Genomic DNA, 26,608 nt, shown 5'->3' on the forward strand with positions numbered 1-26,608 from the left:
GTTTGTTTTGAACCTCATTTGAGCATCGCAGTAGCGTAGCCGATCAAATCTGACCTTGATGCTTACGTTAGAGGTCATCAAAGCTGCTTTGTTGTTGCAGTTTGAGCCAATTTGAAGCTGTTTGGAGTTAATGTTTAAGCATCATCTTTGATGTGCTTTTGAGTCAATTCATATAAAAGTTTATTGCCTTTTTTTGGCCATTTTAAATCTTTTAAGTTTTTCTCTTGATGTCTTTGTTGTTTTAAATTTCACATTGTTGTTTGAAGTCTTTGTGATTAATTGTGAGCGAGTCGCTTGAGTCAAACACTTTTTGAGCTTCTTTTAGTTCTTTTACATTATTTTATGCTAAATTTGAGCCACTTTGTGTCGACTATTTGTAATTAATCTGACTGTGATAAACTGCAGAAAAATTGTTAAGGTGCTCTTAGCTATTTTTTTTTTTTGCCATTTTATAATCTTTCTTGTCTTCTCATGAGTTATTTTCTCACTACTTTTATTTCGTTTGCTACTCACTTCAAATTTTCATTATTCTATTAAGTTTCGTAATTTCAGAAAATTGTGTTAAGTCGTACTTAACACAATTTAACACAAATAGAAACTAAACTCACAGCTGCTTTTCTTTTGTTTTTTTAAAATACAATGGCTTGATGAGAAACAACTGCTGTTTATCTGAGGCAGTAATCTAGAGGACCCTTCGTTTTCTCGGACCCAATCCATGCAGGTCCAGTCAGTAACCTCTCATTACTTTTTTTTCCTTGTAACAATGTCTGAGAAACAACCTTTCTGTTTTTTTCAAGCACTTGTATTGATCTAGTCTGTAGAATTAGCCTCAAGCTAGGACCTAAAGTTAATTTAATCTTTAAAAGCCTGCAGTTCAAAGACCAAACAAGCAAACAGTGTTATTAAGACTTTACCAGTCACTAAAGACCATCGTGTATCAGACACATTACAAAGCCCTTTTTGGTAATAAGTAACAATCTTATCAACATCAAGAGAATAGAAAGCAGTCTTATCGTAGAAGTTATTGCACCTTATTAAGACAATCAGCACTGAATGCAGGTCAGGCTGAAGGAAATTTCCAATCCAAAATGTCCCTTTATGAGCATCTGATAAGCCTTTATTTATTCTTTGGCCCACAATAAGGTGCAATGAAAACATAATGAACACATTTAAAGAAAGCATCTTGAGTACTATGAGAAATTTATATTTAAGTAATGCATAACTTAGTCTTCATTAATGCAGAAAAAAATGTTTTCTTCTCCACGTGGAAAGCCTTTCAAAACATTCCTGACCTTCAGGAGGCAAAGCTTGACCTCGAGCTCTGTATAATGATTTATCTGGACAACACAGATCTGGAAAAAACTTCATCTTTCAGTTAATAGCAAACAGTGTTGGGAAACATTTACCATCCAAATCCCCAGACAATGTCAGCCTGAGTGCTGTCATAAGAAAACAAACAAAGAAAAAAAACAATGCAAACTGTTTTCCTTTTTTTTTTTAAGCAGTAACAAATTGACTTCCTGTTACACACCTCTTACTACGTGACCTACAAACACGACACTTGTCATGTGTGTCTGAATCATGCACTCCTCTTTCAACCTTCTTGCATCAGTGTATGTGACGACCGGTTCAATCTAGCTAAGAGACGCACAATGAACCTAGGATGGGCGGGTGCAGCGGTTAAATCTCAGGGGAAAACCAGATTTTAGGAAGAGGCAGACGCGACAGGTTATATTTAGGACGAACTTTACTGCACGGCAGCTGCTGTCGGGATGGGATCAGACTCTCAGAGTTTCTCACGCAATCTTTTATTTGTCTTCTCTGTTTGCAGAGAAAATAGCAGTAGACCTTTGGCGTGAACTTCCAAAAAGCAAACATAGATACACTTGTTCACCCTTCAGCTGGCAAGAAACAGGAGACACATTAACTTTTCAGACAGCTGAGGAGAAAAAAGGATAAGACTAACGGAACAAGAAATTAAGAGAATGCCTTTTGTCTGTTTAGGATTTGTATATTACCGATGTTCATGCAGGTCATAAACCTATTTAAACTATATAGGAAAACACAAAGGACGATGTCGTGGCTTTGCAAGGTTCTGATAGGTTAATTCACAATTTGAGTCAAACATAGGCCAAGCTGTGAATGTATTACAGAATAAATCAGCCAAACATATCAGGAACATAAAACTTGACCCCCAAAAGTAAATTAAACCTTGGTACAGTCTCCACATATCAGACGGTACCGTGTTTATCTGTTCAAGCAATAATTAAATTGAAGTGCAAAATGTCTGGAAACGTCCGGCGATACATAAAAGTCAAGACGAAGCATTTACACAAAGCTTCCAATGTCTGTGCAAAGAAAGTTGCGGAATGATAATAAATAAATAAATAAATAAATAAATAAATAAATAAATAAATAAATAATCTTGTGAAAAAAATAACTGCAACTTGAAATTGTTTTTGTTTAATTTTACAAAGTGTGTCACAGTGCAAACTTAATTTAATGTGTTCTGTCTTTCCTGTGCTTATCAGTCAGGCTAAAGTCCACCTGCTTTATCAGGTATTGAGACATCCTGCAACCCATAAATGCTCCATTTAGTTCTGTCAGTCTGCAAAAAGCAGTGAATCACAATAATAGTTAGCTTCCAGTTATGCAAACTCACCAAATTCAATAAATCTACATTTTTATGCATGTTTTTTTTAATTCATGTTTTACCATGAATTCTTTTCATTTTTGCAGCTTGTAGTGTCTTATGAAGTGATATATGAAATTTGCCCGGTGATTGTATCCGCCTTCGAATGCTCCCCACTGTCTGATGTGCTCCTATTGAAGGCCTCGCATTACAACCTCACACTACGCCTATTGTGTCCTGGACAAGGACCTTTCACACACCCCGTTGCCAATACTAGGACTTCTTGGCAGATTCTCTGCGCCATTCTTGCAAGGTGTGGAAATTTCCATGCGGAGTCCTACACTGCAGGGTGCGTTTGGTCGAGAAGTAAAAGGACTTAGGTGGTAAACAACTTTTTTTTTTCTTTTTTAACAAATGCTGGTGTATGCTTTTTTCCAAAAAAGGTCAGCGCTCAGGTTTCTGATGACCTCAGCGACCTTTGTTGTTCAACTGCCAAACCACCGACAAGGGCATCGAGTGCAGGCATCACAGTGCCTTGCAATAATCACCTTCTCAGGTTTTGGTTCTGTAGCTGCCTCTGCAGGTTTCCTTTCACTGCTTTTAGCACCTGATTAGCTTTCTTGTCTCTGTTGAAAATGAATGGATCTCCATAGCATAATGCTGCCATCAAAAATGCTTCTCATATGCTCAGACTGATGTGCAGAGTTAGTTTTTTTTTTTTCTTCAACAGTAACTTTTGCTCCTATCTGACTGGAGCACCTTCATTTATAAGTGTGACGTGTCTCCAACGTCAAACTTCAAATAGCTTTTGATACATTTCTTGCATCTGCTGCCCTTGTTTTCTTTAAATGAATGCTAGACTTGCAGACATCACAACTAGCGTTTGTCATATCAACAGATCATTACCCGCTTGGTAGCTTTTTAATTGATACATTCTCTTTCCATTTTTAGATGATTGTATTTTTCCAATAAGGAAACTTCTTGCAGTTGGTTGCACTGGATTTTATTTAAAGGTGTCAGAGTTTAGAGAGTCAAATACAAATGCAAGCCACACTTTTCAGATTTTTGAAGGGGGGAAAAAAAATGTGGAAGAACATATAATAAAGTAATTAATTTGCAAAGGATGTAAGTCAAGATTGGAAAGCGACTCGATGGTACTTGTGAAGGTGACCATTACTGCCCGTGGAACATCTGGAGACCTGAGCTGCTTCTGCTGCCTTGCAGCTGATGAATAGTTCTGTGGGACAAGAACAGCAGACTGAGAAGAAAGGTGGAAATGATCCGAGGGTTAGGGAAGGGCTTCCCTTTGTGCAGACTTGCCTCGGCCTCAAACTGAGGTTGATCTCCTGGCTGCATTCCTTGCAGTCGGCCCCTCGGAGCCACTGTCTGAAACACATTTTTACAGATGTCAGCTGTCAATACTGCAGGAATGCACACTTCCTGGGAGTTAGCCTGGGGTTGATTCCAGGTCGCAAGAGATGCAAATAAAAGAGATATGGCACTTTAAGGAGGGCCAACTCTAAAAGTAGCAGACGTTTCTCATATTTTAGTGTCCAAAGCTGTGATAAAAGATCAGCACATTCCCGTTTATAAAGCTATCTTTGAGTTATGCTCCAAGTCCGAAAAGTTAAGAGTGCAACACTAACTAGTACGCGTCACGTTTTTGATCATTTTTTACTCTCGCAAACCGCTGGAACAATCCTCAGCAGCTGTTGCCCAATAGACACAACGGTGGAAGGAAGTGGGCAGGGCCGCACACGGCCCCCCCGCACCCCCCCCACCAGGCTTTATAACATTTCCCCCTCACATCCGCCTTGCATACGCTGAGCGTTGTAAACAAAAGCAGGGCCACAAGACAAGGCTTAGTTTTTGTGGACTTTTTTTTATTTGTAGCTGGGTGTTTGACTCGGGACAATCAGAAGTTGAAGAAGCAACAGGTAGGTTTGTGAAACCGAATATATTCGACTTTTAAGGGAAACCCAGCGCTTTCTCGCGGTCTCTTGTGTTTTGGGGGGTTTCGCAGCATGTCTGACCACGTTGGGATTACTATTTGTTTACGCGTAAAGCGAAACTTTAGCATTTTCAAGAGTGTGCGATATATATTTTTGTTTTGCTTTATTTATGCATGCGGTTAGCAAGTTGCATGCACAACTCGTGTTCTTATTTAGGAGATGAATAAATAAAGTCATATGGTTGATCATCTGCAGTTTGCATATATATATATAAATTATGATTATTTTTGTTTTTTTCTGCAGGTGAGGAAAAATGAAATGCACGTTAATTGTTGCAGAGACACGCTGAAGTGTATAGGCCCTGTCCACACGTGTCCAAAAAATACTTGGAATTTTTGAAATTTTACAAATGATATTGAAGAAGATGCTTTGCGGTTTTTTTTTTCTTCATATCAAGCCACAATATTAAACAAAGCAAAAGCAAACAATGCTTGTGGGCTAATAGAAACTGAACTGCTGTGGATTTACTGCTCAAAATATACATAAAAAAATGGATTGAGAAGCTGAATTTAAACGTCGCATTATATAGATTCACAGGCATTTCAAATGTTGACATGGAGCTTAATCCGGTCTTGTGTCGTGTGCAATAGATTATTGGACTGACCTCAGAAGGACTGGTGAGTTGTGCATCAGGAGGACCCACACCACAAAAACACCAGCTGTTGCTGCTGTCATGTTTTCTCCTTTTCTCCGTTTTTTTTTTTAAAACTTATTTTAGGGCCATGTCAACCCTTAAGTGACCCCATAGATAAAACAAAGTCCTGAATGTTTTTAATTTTTTTATTTTTTTATCTGTTATTGTCCGAAAAATGTAGGTCTTCAGCAGCTTAATCTGACAGGCCCTGCTGCTGAGGCCCGTGCCGATATTTCAGAACCAGGGATTTGACAGATTAAGTGAGTTCCCAAAGATTAGAGAAGCAATCATTGTTTCTGCAAATGGGTCTGTGGATGTCAAACAGTGTGGGCGCACTTCACCGGCTTCGACTACACTCCAAAACTTTGTCACTGTCCTGAACTAGTCAGTACATGTTGGCCTTATCAAAACCAGCTTCTGCTCAGGGTCTTTATCTGAAAGACTCTGAGCTTGAGCTGGCTGCTAACTCCAGGTTGAGGTTTTAAATCAGCGTTGTTGCTGTCATCTCTGGATTTGAAGTGAGAGCTTTGATGGAGCTTAACCACATCGTCTCAGTAAAGAGGGAGAATCATTTTTCTTATGAAAATAACCTCGCTTCTAAGAGTTTTGCGTGGAACAAATTCACCATGATTGTGCCTGTTGAGGGTTTGAGAAGTGGCTGCAGCATTGGCTTTGGTGCGTCTTGTTTTTTTTAGCCCTGCATTTTAACTCATCCCAAACGCACGTCCTCCCACTGTTTCCTGTTCATGATTGCGTAAGACACTTTAACTACAGCCAGACCAAAGCAGTCTGAGGGAAATATTTTCCCTCTAAAGTTCACTATTTTTTCAAAAGTCTCCCGCCCCCCTCGCCAATCTGTGGTCCAATTATGAATCCTAATGCTGAGCATCAAGAAGACGTTAGGAGTTTGCATGGGAGTGTTCCTGTCTGCAGAGCCACAGTACTGTCCCTTCGAAGAAAACGTTGGCACAAGTGGGAGGTGGCAAAAAGATTATTATTTAAATTATTTTTAAGTTTCTTTTCCCATTAAAATATTAGATACACCAATCAGGGTTTTATTGGCCAATACTCATTTCTGACTTCCACTCCAAATGTAAAACAAATCAAATAATTGGAGATGCTGGTTTTTTTTCTGGCTTTTCTTTTTTTTTTTCTTGCTAATTTTGACTTTTTTATTTTTTCTTATTTCCTGAGATCTACGATACATAAAAGAGGAAAAAAATAAACAGTAGTTTCTTTATGGATGTGGTGGTAGGAACTGAAGGATTACTATTCCTATCTCTCAATGATAGATGTCCCACCGATAAGAGTTTCACAGGACATGTTTTTGCTGATGCTTTTGTAGACTAAAAATAGTGGACGTTTTTTTTAGTTCCATTTTCAGTAAATAAACCTGTCGATTACCTTTCACAGGGGAAAAACGTTGAGATTATACCAATTGTTGACCTTTGGGTGCTCCTGTATGTTGCGTGGTTCTTCGTTGGCCAGGTGACGCATACACTTAGCGAATCAAGGAAGTTAACAGGTGGTGGAAGAAAGGATGAAGTGTGGTGGCCCCTTTCTTGGCTAATTTATTTCAGTTCTGTTGGTAATTGTGTCCTTGTTTCATTTAGTTGTTCTTTTAATACCTTACCGCCCAGAAAGGAACAGTTGTCTTTTCTTTTTCACTGTGGCTTTTCTTTCTCACATGACTGAGGAATCTTGGCGGGGGCCGGTGTCTTGCCCTCTTCAACAAAGCTCCTGCAGTGCAGTGGTGGTCCTGTTTTGGATCGCTGCAGACAAATGAACCTGTTGTTCGACACTCCTCTTCATCTGGCTTTGGCTCTGGACTGCTTTAGCAGTCAGAGTAGCATGCACTAGTTTGTGTGTATGTGTGCTTTGTGGGTGTTTTCTGTCAGACGACTACATATGAAACTTGATCAATCTCTCTCTCTTTAATGGGAAACCTGCTTTTATAAATTCTTTTTTTTTTTTTTTGAAGAGCTTGGCTAACTTTCCGAATGCACATTGTGAAAGCGCATTGTGTCAACCTGGAAAAAGCAAACACAGCCAGAGCAATCGAAAGCCGGGGAAAGTCCATAGAGATGGGGTCAGAGGCTGGGAAGTTTTGCTGGGAACCAGGGTGTCGGTTGCTTCCTGTGAATGTGGATGAGTCCCGGTCAGTCCAGCCTCCCTTCAGCTGCAGAGAATAGAGAAACGGCTCGCCTCTGGCTCTCAGGAGTGACCAGACAAGTGGACAAAGAATCCCCTTTTAAATGGCTAATTTGATTTGCATGCAGAGTCGCAGCCTGCATGTTCTCTGCTCCAACAAAGCGGCATGATCTGCATGGCTCCGCTCCTTCCTTGTTTACCGTTCAGTCTTCCTCTTTTCACACTTGCAGAGCTTCGGATAAACACTGCTGTAGTGTTGTGAAATTCATCCGCTCTTCAACATAATGCCAAACTCTTCTAGCAGTTCTGACGATGACGATCTTGAGTTCAATACGGTTGATTTCAAGTGAGCTTAAGAGGAGGGGAGGGGATTCGGGGCCAAAGTCACTGGGATCCCATTTCCTTCTCCGCTTTCAGTTAGATTTCCTCTTTGTCTGCCAGTTGCCTTGGCGCCTTATCTACCGGGTTTCACAGCCAGTCGGCCTATGTTTGTGGTGTGGGCTGTTAGGTGTGGTACTTTTACATGATCCACATGTTGGTGCAAGTCACAACTGCAAGTGTTTGCAGGTTGTTTGTTTTTTTTTTATATATAAATTTCCACCTGACGCTGTGTACTGTAGTACAAAAAAGGAAAAACACACTAATGTTCAAGAAGTTATTCTGCAGATATAAAGTTGGAGAGCGACTATTCTAGAAGCTCAATCTGGAATTCCTTTCATGTATCATCTGGTACAGAGCTGTACTTTCTTATGAAATATTACGTTTCAGAAAACCTTAAAGTTCCACGTTGAGTCTTTTCTAATTATTCTCTTCTCTGTGATCCTCCAGGCTCTGTAGCTATCTGCAATGGACGACATCAAAGTTGAGGCTAAACCCCTGTTGGTTGACAGAGAACTACCGGTATGTACGCCGAAAGCCAGTACATGTTTGTGAACAATGTTTGTTTTTACACTTCATGCCCCCAGGAATTGGCAATCTGGACTTTTGTTGGCAGAATTTTGTGGAAGCTCTAAAAGCGACGTTTGGAAAGCATTTCGAAATTCCGCATCACTGCGTAGAGCCAGAACTCCACACATGCAAATTTGCTTTGGTGGTTAAAATGTAGCCTTAATAAATAGATTTTTGTCCACCAGCTACGGTAAGTGGCACCGTTGTACCACTGAGCTGCGCACAACTACACTCGTATTAAATATGTTAATGTTTAGTGTTATTCTCAGTTATTCCCAGCTGTCAGTTATTTGTTTTGTGTGGCAACAGTCATCAATTAGTGTGATCTTGATATTTTTCCCTGATTAAACAACACAATGAATGCAGATTCCTGTCTGTGATAAATGTCCGCTAATTTCAACAGATTTTTTTTTCCACTATATTTTTGCATGTTTTTTTGTTGTGGGGGGAGGGGTGTAATACCCTGCTCTCCTATACTAAATACTTAAAAAATATGAAACAACAATTATTCCTACGGCTGCTTACATAATATAACTTTTATGTACTCAACTTTTGATTCCAATTCATAAACTTCAGCAGAACTACAGAATGAAAACTCCTCTAAATTTAGTGTTTTTATAGAGTGACAGTCTCTCAAACTGACATTAGCTGTGTAAGTTGTTGCCTATCTGTTTAGGTTGTGATTCTGCAGTCAACAGCTTTAACAGGCAGGTTTGAAAACATCACTGATGGATGGCAGTCCAACAGTCTACACACATTCATAGTGTATTCCCATAGCATAAATGTCATTTATTTCCCCCTGTTTGCCACAGAATATGATATAAAACAGTCAAATGTGTCTTGCAGCCATCTGACCAGCCGGGCACTGCAACAGATGTATGCAGGGTTATGCTTTAGCAGCTGGTGCAGCTCATGTCATTTCTAGATTTGATTGCACTGCTGTATGCACATCGGTCAGCAAACCTGCAGGAATCATAAGGCTAAATTTCACGAAACTTGAAGGGGTAGAATACTGTCAGAAAAAAACTCAAAATCATGCTTTTTTTAATTTTCTTTTTCTAAATGAATGGAATCCCATGAAACCAATTCAATCGGTTATGACAGTCATTTCAGAATCTAAATAACCATAACTTTAAAAAAAATTTAAAATTCCTTGGAAAATGCAAAGCGATTCTCAGTTCACATTCTTTTTTTTTTCTTTCTTTTATTGAGAACAGAATATCTGTCCTCAGTGATGAATGTAGCAGTAAAAGTCAAACTGCATTCATTGACAGGGTTAGGCTCTTGCAAAATTCAATTAGCTCTTGTAATTGCATTAAGTTTATTCTTCCATTAACCTGCTCTCTCCTTCCAGGGCCTGAGAGAGGCTGTACTGCAACTTGTTGTCAAGGTACGACTTCACAAACAGATTTATTGCATCACTACTCTCTCTAGCTGAACATGTTTTCTTTTGCATGTTTAAGTTGAACTGTGCTTTATTATTTCTTTTTTTTCCCCATGGTGTGTGGTGCCCAATATGAAGGGTAATCATTCCCATTCAGTGACAATCATAGTTGTAAAGTTTTCTCCACCATGATGGTGACTCATCCTCTCTTCTGCAGTGTTTTTGTTTGTAGATAAATCTAATTGAGGTAGTGCTTCACTCAGCTCCTGGAAGCGATGAAATCTCTTTTCAGGACGCAGACACGCACCTGTGCTGTTGTGTGTGAGGTTATAGCTGCACCAACGTAGCTTTTTCAAATCCGAAATCCTTCTTTCTGTAAAAAGAAAAAGAAATTGCTTACAGATGGTCTAGTAGGACCTCACTATTTTTCTTCATTCATTCAAATGAATTCCTGCGGGTTCAGGTTGTAAATCCGGAGTCCTATTGGCCCTTTGGCCCATTTTGGGGAGCCCCCTCCCCTGAAAAGTTCATATTGACTGTATGAGCTTGTGCCGTCTCTCAGCTCTGAAGTTTGTTTGAATGAGACGTAACGGCTTCCAGCTGTTACAGAGCGATGAAGGAATGCTGCTCAAGCAAGTATTATTTTTCTCTCCTAAAATTAGAAACAAGATCACCTTCAGTCATTTTCCCCATTGGCTCAATGCCGACTTGCAACATTCTCAGCCGCTTCACTTTGACCCCTGAGGCCCTTGCAAATACGGGAGTTGCCCCGCGTGAGGGGACGCTCTTCTGCGGGTCAACTGCCTGACTCTGGATTCCTCTGACTTGACTAATTGGTTGGGTCACCAGGAACTATCTAGGCCATGCATCTGTGGTGACCTGATTGCGATAATTAGTGACCTAGGATTAGTAAGGGGGACGACATCATGCTGTTTGGTTTCGCGTCGCTTGCATTCGCACAAAATTGCTGTTGTGCAGCTGCGTTTTGTTTCCATGGATTTAATAACCCTGTCTGGGTAGGCATGTGCAGTTACAGGTGTGCAGTCATGTACTTGCACATGTGGAGGGATTATCCCGCCTTTGTGGCCTACGTGCCTGAGCGGGCCCTGCCATGACGGGAAGAACAAGACGCGAGGATTCTTGCCACATCCTGTACATTTCTAATGTACGCACTGTTAGAAATTCCTACAATACTGCACAGTTTGTACGGTTATTTTTCATAAAGTAGTCTTCAACTATACTAATCAATATGAGTTTTTTTTTTTCTTTTTTTTACAGGTAGATGGTTGTGATTCCTTTCAAGACACATTTTTAAGCTATAGGTTACCTACTTTTGCTCTCATTCATATTTTATAACTTACACTATACAAATAATATTTTCAGTAAAACTGCCCCTTATTTTTTTTTTTTGGCTCTTTAATTTTGTAAAACACAGTTTTGCCCCATTTTAATACCATTAATAGTCTTCACTTTACTCCTGATTTAGACTTTATTCCAACGTATTACTGATAAACGGCAGCTGTCATTCCCTCACATATTCCTCATCTACCGTTTCTGATCATACAAGCATCCTTAACGCTTGTTCCGTTCCCCGACTGATGCCTCCCTCTGCTCGACACCGGCTGATCCAATTTAAGGATGTCTTCATTTAGAATTAGCTTGTTTTGACCAGCCTGCAAGGCATCCTGGGAGGCTGTGGAGCTTAAGGCCGGCCGGTAAGCAGCAAGGGTATAAAATGCAGCTCGAGGCACGGGGCTGAACAACTTCAGAGGCTTACCAAGTGTGGAGACCTGTAGCTCGGGAGGGAGTCTGCATTGTTGCGTTTTTTATTTTTCCAACAGCGAGCCGTGTTAGAACTCGAGTCCTGCAAACATGGTTCTGGAGGATTCTGATGTGGAAATGATCGTTGCTGAGATTGAAGTCAGCGTGAGTAGAGTTTGTTGAGAGTTAGATGGCTAGTGGATGCTATTGGTATGAGTCTCCATATTTAAATGCATTTGACATACTTTTTTTATTTTTATTTTTTTTTATTTTTAAAGAATGGGTAAAAATGTTCACAGCCTTGGGAAGATTTAAGCAAAGTGGCTGTTGGAATATAAATTATGTGATGATTTCAATCAGTTTTCTAGAAAATGTTTTGCTTTTCTTGACACTTTTCTTTCACTTTTAAGCGCTTTGGTTGGCTTTAAAAAATATTCCTTTTTTTTTTTTTTTTTTTTTGCATCTATAGGAACACGATGTTGAGACTCCTCACGGAAGACTCCACTGCACGATGAAGGGCTCTCCCAAAGGGGACAGACCGGTCATCCTTACCTTCCATGACATTGGCCTGAACTGTAAGCCCCGCTCCTTCCTCAGCTTTATCTGAGCGAAACATCTGTTGTTCCTAAAGCCGGTGGGGTTTTTAATGACTGCGCCATGTGTGATCAGATTATCTACGCACGGTAGACAGGGGTCGAAATAAGACTCTCATTGTATGGTAACCTTGAGTAGAAGAACGCCAAGATTTGCTCATGTTTTCTTTAAAAAATAAAATAAAGTAAGCTCTTTCAAAGTAATTATTCTGCTTACTCTGTGCTTCAGAAACCAGGGGAACTCTTTGATTTTGTTTTTTTCCGTTTTTCATATAAAAATGGCTTTAAACCTTAAGAATGATGTGGTAGAAAATGTAAGCAATTCTGAAATTGTAGCTTTTGAAAACCTTTCCTTTGTGTGGTAACTGCCCCACATGTCTATGCTTAATCATTTAAACTCTGTTGCACTACTGAATCTCAACTCTCCCATCTTTACTTATTGTGTAACTGGATACTCCGTTTTATTTCTCCAGAATCCAAGTCCCGCTCTTATTAATTACGGCTAATTTGCCTTTTTTTGTGTGTGTGTGTGCAGACAAAGCTTGCTGGGACCCGCTCTTCAACCATGAGGACATGGCGGAAATCATGCAGCATTTTGCCGTGTGTCACGTCGACGCCTTGGGGCAGCATGAAGGAGCCAACACTTTTTCCACTGGGTGAGTCGACGCGCACACGCACACCATCTGTGTCGGGCAGTCTGTGACCTTTGACTGGGCGCAGGTAGGTGGATGGATTCCTGCGGATGTACTTGGGACATCCTGGTTTAACATGTGTGTCTCTAGGGCAGGCGTTTATCTCTGTAATCTCTTGTTTGTTGGTGCTTTGGGCCTTGGTAACGCCGTCCTGGCATAAAGCTGAAACTCCAATACCGGTGGTGTTCTGACAATGAGCAATATAATGTTATAAACTCAACTGTGTATATATATATGTTTTTAAAAGTTTTCAATTGTTATGTTCTTTTTAAGGTACGAGTATCCCTCTATGGACCAGCTTGCTGAGACTCTGCCATTGGTGCTGAAGCACTTTGGGTAAATTGAATTTCAGTTTCCAAATGAGCCTTTCACCGTTTCATGTAAGGAATCCTCTAACCCGTTGTTCTAACAGTATCCACGTATCTTTATGCACCGCAGCCTGAAGAGCGTCATCGGAATGGGCATCGGAGCCGGCGCGTACGTGCTGACCCGATTCGCCGTAAGTTCACGCCTTTGCTCTCTCCCATTCACACTCTGTAATTCGGGTTTTAATTAATATCAGATTAGCAGCATATGTATTTCTGCCTCCTGCCTATTTTGGCCTCAAAAGGCCGCTTATTATCCAAGCCCGAGGAATGTAGCCGATCGGCTCAGCGCTAGCACTTTGCTCGGTAGGAAGTCTCTGTGTTGATGGAGCGCTGTTGGAGACGGCTTTTAACTCCGTACTAGAGAGAATATTTCCGATTATTGCTTTGGTGAATTTACTTCGTGCACAGGACTCGCATTTCTAACATTGAAGACCTGAAATGGATCTTAGCTTGAAATTGGGCAGCAACATCTAAATTCCCTAAGTTTAAATGGTAATCGCCCTAAAATGACCAAATGGAGACTCTAGACATTTTGCTCTCTAAAACAGAATCACTCACCATCAATTCACTTTTCTTTCCCACTTTAGCTGGACTATCCAAATATGGTGGAAGGTCTCATGCTCATCAACATCAACCCATGTGCTGAGGGATGGATGGACTGGGCTGCCAACAAGGTAACATATTGGAGAACAGCAAAAATGTCAATACATCTTGGCTGTTGATGGTAGCTTGAACAGAAACCTGCATCAAACAACAACGAGTTAGTACTGTGCAAAACAGATTTTACTATAAAGAGAAGCGGGGGCAGAGGGGCGTGTTCTTCAATTTTGTGAAATCTCACGCCTTAAGATCTCATTGCACACCTATGCAATGCAAGATCATTTTTAACTTTCTTTGTTATGTACATTGTTTTTCTATTTAATTTCAGATCAGTGGCTGGACCCACGCTGAGCCTGATATGATTATTACCCACCTCTTTGGAAAGGTACAACGTTTCCCCATTTCTAAATCCGTTAATCTCAAAGGCTTCTGAAAATGGTCATGAATGTAGGTTCAAAACTTAACGTGTGATTTCTTTTTTTCTGGTTCCTTTTATAGGAGGAGATAAACCACAACCACGACCTTATTGCTACATTCCGCCATCATATCTTGAACAACATGAACCAGTTCAACCTGCATCTCTTTGTCAAGGCCTACACGAGGTAACGGCAGTCGAATTAGACTTTTGTCAAAGGTTTTTTTTTTTAACAAGTCAAGACGCAGCTGATTTTTCTCATCCTCTCTACAGCCGGAGGGATCTGGATATTGAGAGGCCGGTCCCTGGATGTAACGCCAGAACTCTCAAGTAAGTAAAGGCAGCCTCCTTTTTTTTTTAAAAATTGTGCAGTAAAGGACAAAATAGTTTGCAATATTGGTCAACTGAGTGTATTTTCTTTCATCCAGGTGCCCCTCTCTGCTGGTGGTCGGCGACAATTCCCCTGCTGTGGATGTTGTGGTGAGTTCAGGCCGGTCACTCATTACCTTGCTGGCGCTCCGGATAACGACCCGAACGTGCTTTCCGTCCACTTCGGTCTTCTGTTGACGGGGAGAAGATTTGCCGGTTTACGTGTCCGCATTATGGCAACATTTGAACTTGACTTGTGCAAAAACATGGTTCTAGGAACAAAGTTCAAGTGACTCAGATTTAGATTTAATCTCCTAAAGTCAAGAGATTTGTGTTGCTGGGTTTACTCGTAGCTTAGGAATTGTCTCAAATCCCCTAACTGTTTATTTATGTAAGCGCTATAAAAGCTTTTGCCGTCTTATTTGCGGTATGGTCAGAATTCCCTGGGAAGCTTTATAAACTGGACTTGTTTGTGCTCGCAGGTGGAGTGCAACACCAAGTTGGACCCCACGAAAACAACCCTCCTTAAGGTGAGAGTTCTGTCCAAGACCCCTTTGCTCCACTCATGTCCCCCGCTCCGGACCTCCCTGCTCCCCTCCCATATTCTCGTTAAGATCATAATAGCCTTGATGGAAACGCTTCGGCTGATAAGTTTCCAGCGGGTCAGCACTTACTTGGTGACATATTAACCGGCGCTGCCACAGCTGAACATGTCCTTGCATACGCACTTTGCCTGTGCAATCTGCACCAGCTGACCTACTTTTGGTCGCCTTTGGCAACCTTTTTATCGGCTGCACCAGAATCAAATGGCTGCTGAATTGAAAAAAATAGATTCACTGTGGAAAGTAGCACAATTGCAGGGCGGGGGGACAAGGTGGTAAAATGGGTCATCTTTGGTATCGTTTTTTTGTTTTTGGCAGGTAATGACGGCTTCTGATTTTTCTCTTTCCTTTTCCAGATGGCTGATTGCGGAGGCATGCCCCAGGTCGACCAGGTGGGTCCTCTTGTTTTTCAAATAGAAGTTCCTGTTGCAGGGATGTGGCTGGATAAGGAGTGCCTGTAGTCGGTGTGTGTGCGTGTGTGTGTTTGTGGGTGGACAGTAGTGTAAGAAGGTGGCATGTAAGAGCATTAGGAAGAGGCAGATATGGACCACAGTCGTCAGGTTTTAATCCTGCACACTGAGCTACACCTGCCTGTAGCAGCTGTCATATCTCTGTAATCTGCTGGATGGAGAGATGGAGCGTGTTGATGTCTTATGTAAACTGAGCGATTATTTATGACACGGAGACTGATTATCTGTGTTTCTGCTCCTCCCTGCAGCCCGGAAAGCTGACGGAGGCTTTCAAGTACTTCATCCAGGGAATGGGATACAGTAAGTACTCAAACGTTTTGGGTGTTTTGACATTTTTAGGTGTGTGTTGGGTTGGGTCAGAACAGATGAACTGTTCTGACCCAACCCTATCTAAGACGCCTCTGCCCTCTTGTGGTGAGATGAAGAAGTTTGTGCTAACTGCCCTTGTTCTTTCTAAATGGTTTGCAGACCTCATTTAATTAACCTTAGTCTTAAAAATATATATTTACATTATGTGGTTTAAAGCAAAGGCTCCCTTTTAGAACCACTTTCTATGTAGTTTTGCTTCAAGCTAAACTAGAGCTATCCAAAGAAGGCTCAACTTCCAGAATAACCACAACATCCCATTTCAGTCTGATCTTAATTTTTTGTTTTGTTTTGTTTTTGTTTTTCCAAAACTGTACGTATCTAGTTTTGAACGATGGGCAAAATATTTTCAGTCTATGTACTCCATCCATTTAAGTTTTGAAAGTCTGAATTTTATATTTCCCCTGCTATAAAAATGATCTGGAATGCAACAAAATGTATAAAGGCTGCTTTGCTAGTTAAAAAAATACAAATAAAATACTTCGGCATTAAAATATTTGCATTTAAGTCCCACAAAATTCAAGCTTCATTTCCACAAAAGATGTGCAGACAATTAGGGATAAATCAAAAACTTGCCGTTTTGTTTTCCTTAATTAGTTCTGAAACAAGTCAAATATTAAAATAAATTAAATGCATAAAAACACGAAATACTAGATCTGTGCATATTTTAGTTGCTACAGTGTTGGAATGCATAAACTTCACAAAGCACATCATTAGCTTCTATGGCTAATTGTAGTTGGCATGGTCAATTAGCACAGTCTGTTAATCCAACTGGGTTTAACTTTTGCAGCAAGAACGCAGAAAGTGATTTCGTTGCGTTCTAACTTGTAAAGAAACTGTGACTAACAACTTCTTGGTTGGTTTTGAATGGCTTTATTTCTAATTTAGCAACAAGCTAAATCTTTAGTCGACTCCGTATTCTGACTGCACTCCTCCTTTCTCAGTGCCCTCTGCCAGCATGACCCGCCTGGCTCGCTCCCGTACTGCCTCCGGCTCCAGCATCACTTCAGACGGCAACCGCTCGCGCTCGCACACCCACGATGGCAACCGCTCGCGCTCGCACACCAACGAGGGGAGCCGCAGTCGCAGCCACACGACCGAGCACGGCCACACGGACGCCACAGCCAACAACAACGTGGACCAGTCAGGGCCCAAGTCCGCTGAAGTCTCCTGCTAAAGTGAAGGCCCCCCCCCCCAAACGCCCCTCCAACAACACCCTGCCCGCTGCAGACAACAAGAACCTCTCAAGTTCCCTTCATTTTGTGCTGCGCTGCCTCTTAATTATACACACAGACTAACACACACATACAGATCCATACACACTTAAAGCAGACAGGGACACTAACATGACATATGGTGACATGTAAAAAAAGAAAAGAAAAGAAAAACACACAAAGGACTCTTGCTTGCAGATCTTCCACTGCAGCTGAGATGTCTCTACATTCAAAGATAACTAGAATAAAAGGTTGTGGTCCAGCCACAAAACATCAGCACTCTTCGGTCAGGCAGGAGAGCAAACGGAGGCAACGCAGCATTCGGGGGACGCCAAAACGGAGAATATCAGAGAAAGCTGTGGCTAAGAAGAGTACTCCAGCTTGTAAACTATCTCTCTCGCATTTAAAGCAGAATTAAAATCCAGCATTCCTTCTGTTTTTTTTCCCCCCTCTACCTTTACCACTTTTTGACACAGCTTTCTCGAATTTACCCCGCTGTAAATGTCTTGTTGTCTTCTCACTAATTGTCTGGTCATTTACTCTTTATGTTTCCAAGTGGCGTCGTTTGTGCATAGGAGCAGATTTGTAGTCGTAAGGGAAAGGGAGCGAGGAAGCACTCGGACGGACGGACTGATGGATGAATCGTAAAGGGCTCGTTGTATCTATAGCTTCACAAATTAAGGGAGAAAGTTTTCAGGATATACTGTAACTGATAATTTCATTCAGCTGGTGTTTATTATCTCTGAGGTGTTGGGTTGTATTTTAGTTCCCCCTTGTTGCTCCCTTTAAGGTTTCCGTATTTCGCAACAGACTTGAATTAAGACTGAGCATTTTTCTGAGAACATTTCATTAAGAATTAGCTTTATAACGAATTAAAATGCAAATTCACACGAGTTTTTCCAATCGCATATGCTTATTTCCTTACTTTTTTTCCTTTTTTTTTTCTTCCCCCTCTCCCAAGCTATATGTATGTCGATTTCTATGCAATGAAGCACAAAGGAACAAAAAAAAAAAGTGCCATGAAATTGTTCGCTTTTGAGATGTGATGCTCCTGTGTGGTTTTTGGATTTGTTGGGTGAGTGCAGACGGAGAGGTCTACATGTTAACATGAGGATAGCCATAGAACTTACCCGATACCATTTCCTGTATTTTACTTGCACTACAGCAACATATTACTTTGCAGATGACATAAATGCAGCTTTGTAAAGATGCAATGCACAAACCATCTCTTTTGCTGTAGGGGGAAAAAAAAACAAATAGCATTAAAAATGATATAACGGTTTGTATTTATTAAAAAATGACAATAAAAAAAACTTATAACAGATTCCCTTTTGTTGCATTATTGCATATTTCAAAATGTAACTATAACATTGATTTACTTTCTGTACTTGTAAGGACAAGGATAAAATGCAGGCAAGAATATCTGCAGCTGCTGAACTTAAAGAACTTCAATGAATTTTATGTGATGCGCATAGCTGTGTTTGAGAACAATGAACAAATGGCTTCATGAAAACCAAGGATTACACCAGACAGATAAAGTTTCAGAGATGTTTAACGCACGGTTAGGCTATAAAACAGTCACCAGAGCCACAGCTTAAGTGGGAGTTGAAAGGGTGGGGCAGTCTGCTAGTTCAAAGCCCGTTAATGTTTTAGAAAGATCCAGTCAAAGACCGAAGTCTGACTGAGACTCTATGACCTTTTAAAATTGATGGTCATAGATGTTGTCCAACCAGACTGAGGTTGAAGTATTTCCCAAATCTGTGATTTGCACGTTTGGTAGGCATGCTCTCCAAAACGTCTAAAACTTCAAAATATTTAGAGATTTTGCGGGGCTGAATACAAATGCACATCACATTTTCATACGAGTTTAAAAAAAAAAGTCTTTTTTTGATTCAGTTTCTAGCTTAAGTGTAAATTTGTTTGCAAAGGCAGAAAATATTGTCTACTTTTTGTTTGCAAAGAAACGGGCGAAAAATGAAGAGGAAAACGTGTGTATCAGGCTGAGGAGACGCTTGATTAGGGAGCAATCCAATGTAGATGCATAACGTTAATCAGAAACTCTACATAAATAAATTAAACTTTAAATATAGGCTTTTATTGCTTTACCTCTTCAAATATCCTTACTACATGAATCCGTGCTGGAGACACATTTCATATTTACAATTTTTTTCCAAAAGAAAAAAAAATATAGATTGCACATATAAAAACTCAAAATATCTTTTAGGAAGCAAAAAAACAAAAGGAGTGTTCTTTGCCAAATTGCAGCATTTTAGTTCACGACTTCCGGGTAACCATAGTAGCTCTCCAGCTCTGCAAAGATGTCATTGGGATTCCTGCAGCTAAGGTTGCAGAAGCACGCCTGGATCCACATTATCTTCCAAGTGAACCCGGTCCCATTCGGACACTCAAACTCCACGTCGACGGTCTTCGACTTGTACGGGATGCAGCAGCGCTCGTCGGTGCAAACGCCGCAGTACTTTGGTCGGTACCACTTCTTGCTGGTGCAGCCAGAAATGGTGAGGTTTGACGGCTGATCTTCCCTGTAGATATTCAGGCACTTCTTTCCTGGCTAAGGAACGAGACAAGCTTTTAGAACCGAGGGTTTTTGGGAACCTTCGATGACGCTGAACGTGCACACGCCTACCTTGATGTGCTTGGTGATGTCTACTTCACACGGCCTCAGATTGCAGAGACGGGACTCTTGGACGAGCTCGCATTGGTCGTTGGCGTTGGAGATCCTCAACGACAGGCCGCGGCCGCAGGTCTTGGAGCAGGGGCTCCATGAGGTGGTCTGGGTGATGCAGTTCTTGTGCCAGCTCTCAGTTGGAAAAACTAGATTGGCAGGAGCAGGAAGCAAAGAGTCATGCTACACGCACAGGAGGTTCAGTTTTTACATTTTCATCCTCCGTTGCACTTCGTGCAATGTGAGGTCACTCAGCAGTCGATTTTCAAATTCAATCCCATTTTTTATAGTCGCTATCAAACAAATCCATAATGTTATCACGCAACATGGCCATGACATGTTAAACATTTTCAAAAAAATAAAGTTAATGACTGGCTTAAAGAAGTTCAAGGTTTTTGACCGACCGGTCAATCCTCCAACTTGTCATGATAATACCCCTTTAACAACGACACAATGCATGATGGGAGTTAAAAGTTCATGACCTGTGATTGTATACAGAAAGAGAGAAAACTGCACACGCTGTTTGCTCGAAATGTGGATTTTGTTTAATGAAGTTGCACAAAAATGAAAATCCATATGAGTTTTTCAGTTCTTTTTAAGGGTGCAGCAATAGCACATTTGTATTCTTAAGCAAATTATCATAGGGAGCTTTTCCAACTGCTGTCCATTTATGTGTTATTTGAAATGATTGCTGCCATTAACGTTGTGTTTTCTTTCTGGTTGTACTCATTAAACATACATATTTCCCTTTAATAATCACTGACAAGAGGTATCACAGCAGCGGACTGTGATTCCTCTGTCAACTTGGAATTAGACCTGTTTGTCTTATACGGTGGGACTAGGCGAATACGATTTAATTTGAAATTACATAACACAAGATCTTCGTCTACACTGCATCTGTTTCCAATCTAAGCCATCAAGACACACTGTCTAATGGTTGCATCTGGATCTAATTTGTCCACGTGTGCAACCCAACAAGATCTGCTCTGGTTTTCTTGCCTTCGTGGCTTTGTTGCTCTAACCGTCTGGAACTTGGAAGTGACCCCCCCAAAACAGCGTGGGGGCTTCCACAGGGAATTAAGGCTCGGATGAACAAATTCATACACACTCCCACATCTTGTGATCATCTTGGATTTGAAAACAGTATTCGCAAAAGTACAGCGAAAGAACCAGAAAAAAAAAAAATAATTTTTTTTGCTTCGTAAAGTCAGTTCTATATAGGAATCAGATAAATTAGTTTTTTTTTTAATCTTCTCATTTCTTTACCTTTGTGCCTAGACTTCAATACTAATTATTTAAGATTTTATTAATACAATTACAGATCTTCAGAAGGTGTCTTTTGTTTGTTTGTTTGACTGGTTGATTTTTTTTTCTCACATTTTTGTCATATCTTTGTGTCTGATCATGAATTATTTACATAATACCACATAATCTGAAATGTACAACGCACGATGGGAGTTAAAAGTTCATGACCTGTTAAGTGATTGTATACGGAAAGAGAGAAAACTACACACGCTGTTTGCTCAAAACGTGGATTTTGTTTAATGAAGTTGAAGTTTAAAAGACTGAAAATGGCATTATATTTATTCCTTCAACTCTAGCTGTTATTTTTTACACATTTCATGACTGGTGTCTACATAAAATGATTTGCTTGAGAAAGTAATGCGCGACACAGATTGATTATTCTCTGTATTTTAACTGTGTTCTAAATTCTAGGTTGTCAGTAATCATCTTGCTCTTTTCTAAAGAAGACGATTTCTTGGGAAATTTTAAATAAGACAAAATAATTATTGCCCCCGTTTCTATCCTGGGTGTCATACCCTCCACTGCGTGCCGCGGCGCTGTCTTGCGTCCTTTCTTTGTCTCGTCACAGATCCATTGCTCACAGCACTGCCCCCGGACTTTGACTCTGCGCGGACTTTGGCACCAAACCCTGGGAGGCTGGGACTCTGAGCACAGGGACACACAACCGATGGCGCCGTTCACGCACAAACACTGGTATTTACAGCTGGGCTTGAAGCTCTGGCCGTTACGGTAGAGCACGCCGTCATATTCACAGCCCGTTCCCGTCATATCTGATAGAAACGACAAGTGGACACATGTTATGTAGATCAACAGCTCGGTCTGCAATGCAAGATGCTTGTAGTGCTGCACTGTATTTAAACACATGTCTCTATAGGGAGGAACCTTGTTGTTATATATCCAGACATTAGATTATAGTAGAATTACAGCTTGTGTGTATCTCAACAACGCCATAATTATTCACATTTCTGCTGCTATTTGCAGTTATTTATTTCTTGGAAATAACCTTGACGCTATCCGTGCACAAACATCTTGTTCGTTTTTCTCAGCCTTCCTCAGCTGCACCTTTGTTTTGATCTGAGATTGCTAGTTTTAATACCTGTGCATCATTTAGATTTCCTTTAATTCCTTTTTTTTAAATAAAGTGTGCAATTTAGGTTCTATAACAATTAATATTTACCCTGTACACTGATACAGTTTAAATACAATCTGAGACTATTGTATTTAATAATAAGACTAAAATGAGTTTTCTGTATAGTTAATTAGCTTATCAATTACAGAAGATAATAATCCAGTATTCATGACTATGAATTATATATATATATAAATATATATATATATACATATATATAACAGGGAATGTAGATTTATGGTTTCATTCATATTTCTTACAATGGATTATTTTTGTTCCAGTTAATAAATGTGCTCTGAGAGTCAAATGTAACTTTCATATAATAATGCGGTAAATTAATGGGTTTATTAAGGCTTTGCGTATCTTTTCAGGAGTAATAACACGCGGGGAGGACAATGAAGCTAGCATTTAGCCTGATTTGTAGCCATTTATAACATTAACATTCAGTTGTGTTGTTTATCTAATACCAGCTGCATTCCTTGTCGATGTCAAAATGCTTTGACAAAGTAACATGCAATGCGAAAATGTGAACCGAGTTGTTCCTGTTGTGTGAAGACCAGATGGTCATTCCAGCGAGTGACACTTACATGCGCACACTCCTTTTTCGTACCTAGGCTTGTCCGAGCTGTAGTCGCAGTACAGCCCCTTGTGGAAGTCGCAGGTGTCGGCCTCGTTGCACTCCTCCCCGACCTGCCTGGCGCAGGCCTTGCAGCAGTCGCAGCCGTCCATGAGGAGGCTGACGCCAGGGGGGCACTTGGGCGCCACCTCGGGACACTCGCAGGGCCACTTGCAGTACCGCGTCACGTTGTACGGGTCTGGAGTCGGAGAGGCGAGGGCCGTGGCGGGGGGCATGGCAGTGGAATTCAAGGAGTAGGCCTGGAAGGTAGAGAAGCAAAGTTGGCACTTTTAATGGACTTTTAATGCAACTTTTAGAGCAACTTTGCATTAAAAGTGTCATTATTTACCGAATGACACTTCATGACAACTGTCATAAACATTTATAAAGACTTCTTTATGTTCATGACAGGTGTTATGCCATGTTTATGACAGTGTGATGTCAGTCTTATGCACACCCCTTCAAATAAAGTGTTACCACAAGAATGCTTGAAAATAGTAATTTACGATTTATAATGAACATACTTTTTCAAATGTGTTCCAGCAAAATAATTATGTTGTTGATATAAGAACTTGGTTGCTATGGTTATATTTTTGCATCAAAAAAAAAAAAAAAAATAAATAAATAAATTTTGAGTAAGCTTCTAAAGTCAAAAATTGCAATCCCAGCTTCTGTTTTGTTTAGTTTGCAAAAGTACTGCAGAAAGAAAATTGTATTTATTGTGTTAAGTATTAGATGTAACATTCCTTATCCTGACTCTCTTCCTACTCAACCCTCTTTGAAAACGCTCACATGGATGATTGATCTGAAAGCTCTCACATCCCTAATTGATTCACTGCCTGCATGATCACTAACATGTGGTCACACTATGCGATAACTTCAATAAAGGAGTTAATTGGAACGTGAGCTCAAGTCCCTGTGGAGATAATCTTATTAAATCGGCATCAGGGATTCATTATGGATGTGAGTCTGGTAAAACGTTACAAAATACTGATAATGAATCAGAGTTTCTCTTCCATTGTTGATGGACTGGTACAGATCACTGGAGATTCATGAACAGCCCGAGGATCAGAAGTTACTTGTTTTATTGTTTGTTTGTTTTGTTTTGTTTTGCCATCTTAATTTCAAATTCATTTTGTCCAAGAACAAATTGTGCAGCTAATAATCCAACTTTTTTTTTTTTCCATTTCAGAACGGATTTGAGGAAAATACAATAACCGATCTAATGTAAGACTTAACGGTTGACCATCAACTTTAACCACAATGTGGCAAAGTGTAGCCAAGAGACGGCACACATGACTGCAGGTCCAAATATAGTCAAGTTATAAATCACAGATTGACTCATCCTCCTGGAGAAAACAGAAGCCTTTAACTCACATCTTTAAAAACACGAGCACACACAAGCGTGCATGCCTAATCCACAAGTAATTATGGCAAAACATATTTAATCATCTTAAGCTTATTGGTCAGTTTTTAAATCCTGTTGTCAGCCCTTCATTTGGAATTAGAATCATATTATTAATAAGTCAGTGTGATGTTGTCAGCTAATGCTGATTAATGAGTTTCAATCAAAGCTGTGCCACTAAGCCAACCCTCAGAGGAGTTCATTTAGCCTTCAGTCACACATCTATTTGCAAAAGAAAGAGTGATGAACAGTTATCCCCAATATTCGTCATGTTCCTACTGGGAATCTAAAGAGATTAGGGTAACAGATACGAAACCTTCCAACCTCAAAGACAAAATAAAATGATCAAAATACCAGTGTGCATAAAGTTGGTCAGCAGTTATACGAAGGGCCAAAAAAGCTTTTTCCCCACCGATTATTCAGCTGTGCATTGTGCCCAACATATAGTGTTTTAGGGAAAAACTGTTAAATTATTTTTGTTTGTTAGACTTTTCACATTGTTTTATCACGTTCTAAGAGACAGACATCTTTTTTTCTATCACAGAAAAGGTTTTTGGCTGAAGTAAACGGAAGTTAAATCTAAATCAAACAGGAACGTGAGTAATTTTGACTTTAGCTCTAAATACAAGCTCTTCTTTTGACTACTACTCATACAAAGAGAGCAGACGTGAAACCAAGGAGGAGTTGGGATCTGAACAATAGTTTTGACGATTGGGTGATCGATGGTGCTTAACATTTGTTAAATTGCAGACAGATTTGTTCTGTACTTTAAGGGTTAAAAATGTCTACTCCTTTTTAATATGCCAGCCTGTTTAGTGACACAGTTTCACTGCATGCTGAAGGTCTTTATTTGCTGAGAAGCACCAGCAGAACGCGGAAAAGTTGCATGTTAGCCTTGAAAGCATTCGGTCCTGAGGGTCCTGCAATTTATTTCCATTTTAAAAACTGAAATTATTCATTCAGCCACTTTTCTAATTTCATTCTTATTCCAGATAGTAATCATTTGGCTACAAATGCAATAAAGAGAGTCTTTTGAGTTATTTTATTTTTTATTTTTTACCATCTGATATTAAAAAGTTCTAGAACATTTTATATGAAACACACCTAAAATAAGAAACACTCATTCCTTAACTGATGCATTTACAACTTAACAGTATGTTTTTACTGGATGTCAGAGAAACTTCTGAAACATTTCTTTTCTTTTTTATTGCTGTGGCTTGTCTTAAAATGACTTTATACATCTTTTACATCTTTTTGCTTTTATTTATGTTACTTTACTCGTCAGATGAGTTCAAGTTTTTGACAAGTAAAGTACAACCCACTGCTGTTGATTATATCTTTACAATTTCCAACAGATGGTCACTAATTGATGTTTGCGAACTTCAAGAAACAAATCCGAGCCAAATGAAAAGCGTTTCTTTGATATACCACAAGAGGGTGCTAACATATAGCACGAGAAAACACAAGGCGTCTGCTCACACTGCAAGTTTATCTAATAATGGAAATGTGGGAAAATTGTAGCAGCTTATTTTCAGATGTGCTGAAGAGAATTAAAATATTTTTGAGAAACTATCAGACTGTTTAAATTGTCAAGCATCTTGATCCATGAAAAAAAAAAACACCTGAACAATAGACAGAGTGTCTTTTCCTCAATTATATAATAAAAACACACACAAACACAGAAGTCATACATAAATCTGCAGTGGCATGTTCATTCAACAAACAACAGGGGGCGGCGGGAAATCCCTTCAGCTCACCTGTTGAATCCCAGCTGCTGTCAGAATCCACAACAGGAGCCAACTCATCACTGGTGAGGAAAAGCCCGGGCATTAAAAGTGGGAATTCGGTTCCGCTCTGTTTACACTGTATAAACGCGGTTCTGCTCTGCAGGTGAGCTACGTCCCTCTGCACGAGCTGTCATCCTCTGCAGCTTCCCTCCCTCTGATCCCGAAGCTTCTGCTGACAGCCCAGCGTAAGGTCTGCGAGGACAGGGACAGCATTCTGCTGAAAGTTTCCTCTCCTTTTCCTCTGCTCCACTTTCACCTAAAAGTCCTCCTCCTCCTTCTCCTCCTCTTCCTCTCCTGACGGTGCGGGCAGCCCTGGTGGTTAAGGCGTGTCTGGAAGACAGCTGTGCTCTCTGGAACTTGCTTAGTTTAACATGAAAGGATATAAGTTCAGTTCAAAAGCAGAACATACGTGTATTTTAACAGGCTTGTTTTTCATAATGACCGACAGTCCTATAATCCTCAATCCTTCAGG

At 40.3% G+C, this 26,608-nt stretch overlaps 2 protein-coding genes across 3 annotated transcripts; one reads left to right on the forward strand and one right to left on the reverse strand.

The window, feature by feature from the left end:
- Nucleotides 1-4,417: 4,417 nt before the first annotated feature.
- ndrg1a (N-myc downstream regulated 1a) lies at nt 4,418-18,535 on the forward strand. 2 transcript variants are annotated; one of them, XM_008421799.3, is made up of 16 exons: nt 4,418-4,569; nt 8,258-8,329; nt 9,732-9,767; nt 11,992-12,097; nt 12,651-12,771; nt 13,081-13,143; nt 13,246-13,306; nt 13,763-13,849; nt 14,104-14,160; nt 14,274-14,377; nt 14,464-14,520; nt 14,619-14,670; nt 15,042-15,089; nt 15,518-15,553; nt 15,880-15,931; nt 16,942-18,535. In XM_008421799.3, the coding sequence occupies exons 2-16, from the start codon at nt 8,276-8,278 to the stop codon at nt 17,172-17,174; spliced, it is 1,167 nt and encodes a 388-aa protein (XP_008420021.1). In that variant the 5' UTR covers nt 4,418-4,569; nt 8,258-8,275; the 3' UTR covers nt 17,175-18,535. The 2 variants fall into 2 exon arrangements, with proteins under 2 accessions (XP_008420021.1, XP_008420022.1); XM_008421800.3 differs by lacking the exons at nt 4,418-4,569; nt 8,258-8,329; nt 9,732-9,767 and adding an exon at nt 9,820-11,687.
- On the reverse strand, nt 18,479-26,608 carry ccn4a (cellular communication network factor 4a). Its single transcript, XM_008421798.3, has 5 exons — nt 26,107-26,608; nt 22,916-23,204; nt 21,715-21,969; nt 19,856-20,043; nt 18,479-19,780 (listed from the first exon to the last, which is right to left on the reverse strand). Exons 1-5 carry the CDS (start codon nt 26,152-26,154, stop codon nt 19,481-19,483), a joined length of 1,080 nt encoding a protein of 359 aa, XP_008420020.1. The 5' UTR covers nt 26,155-26,608; the 3' UTR covers nt 18,479-19,480.

The sequence above is a fragment of the Poecilia reticulata genome, chromosome 11 (assembly GCF_904066995.2).
Source record: "Poecilia reticulata chromosome 11, P_reticulata-male-v2, whole genome shotgun sequence".
Lineage (NCBI taxonomy): Eukaryota > Metazoa > Chordata > Actinopteri > Cyprinodontiformes > Poeciliidae > Poecilia > Poecilia reticulata.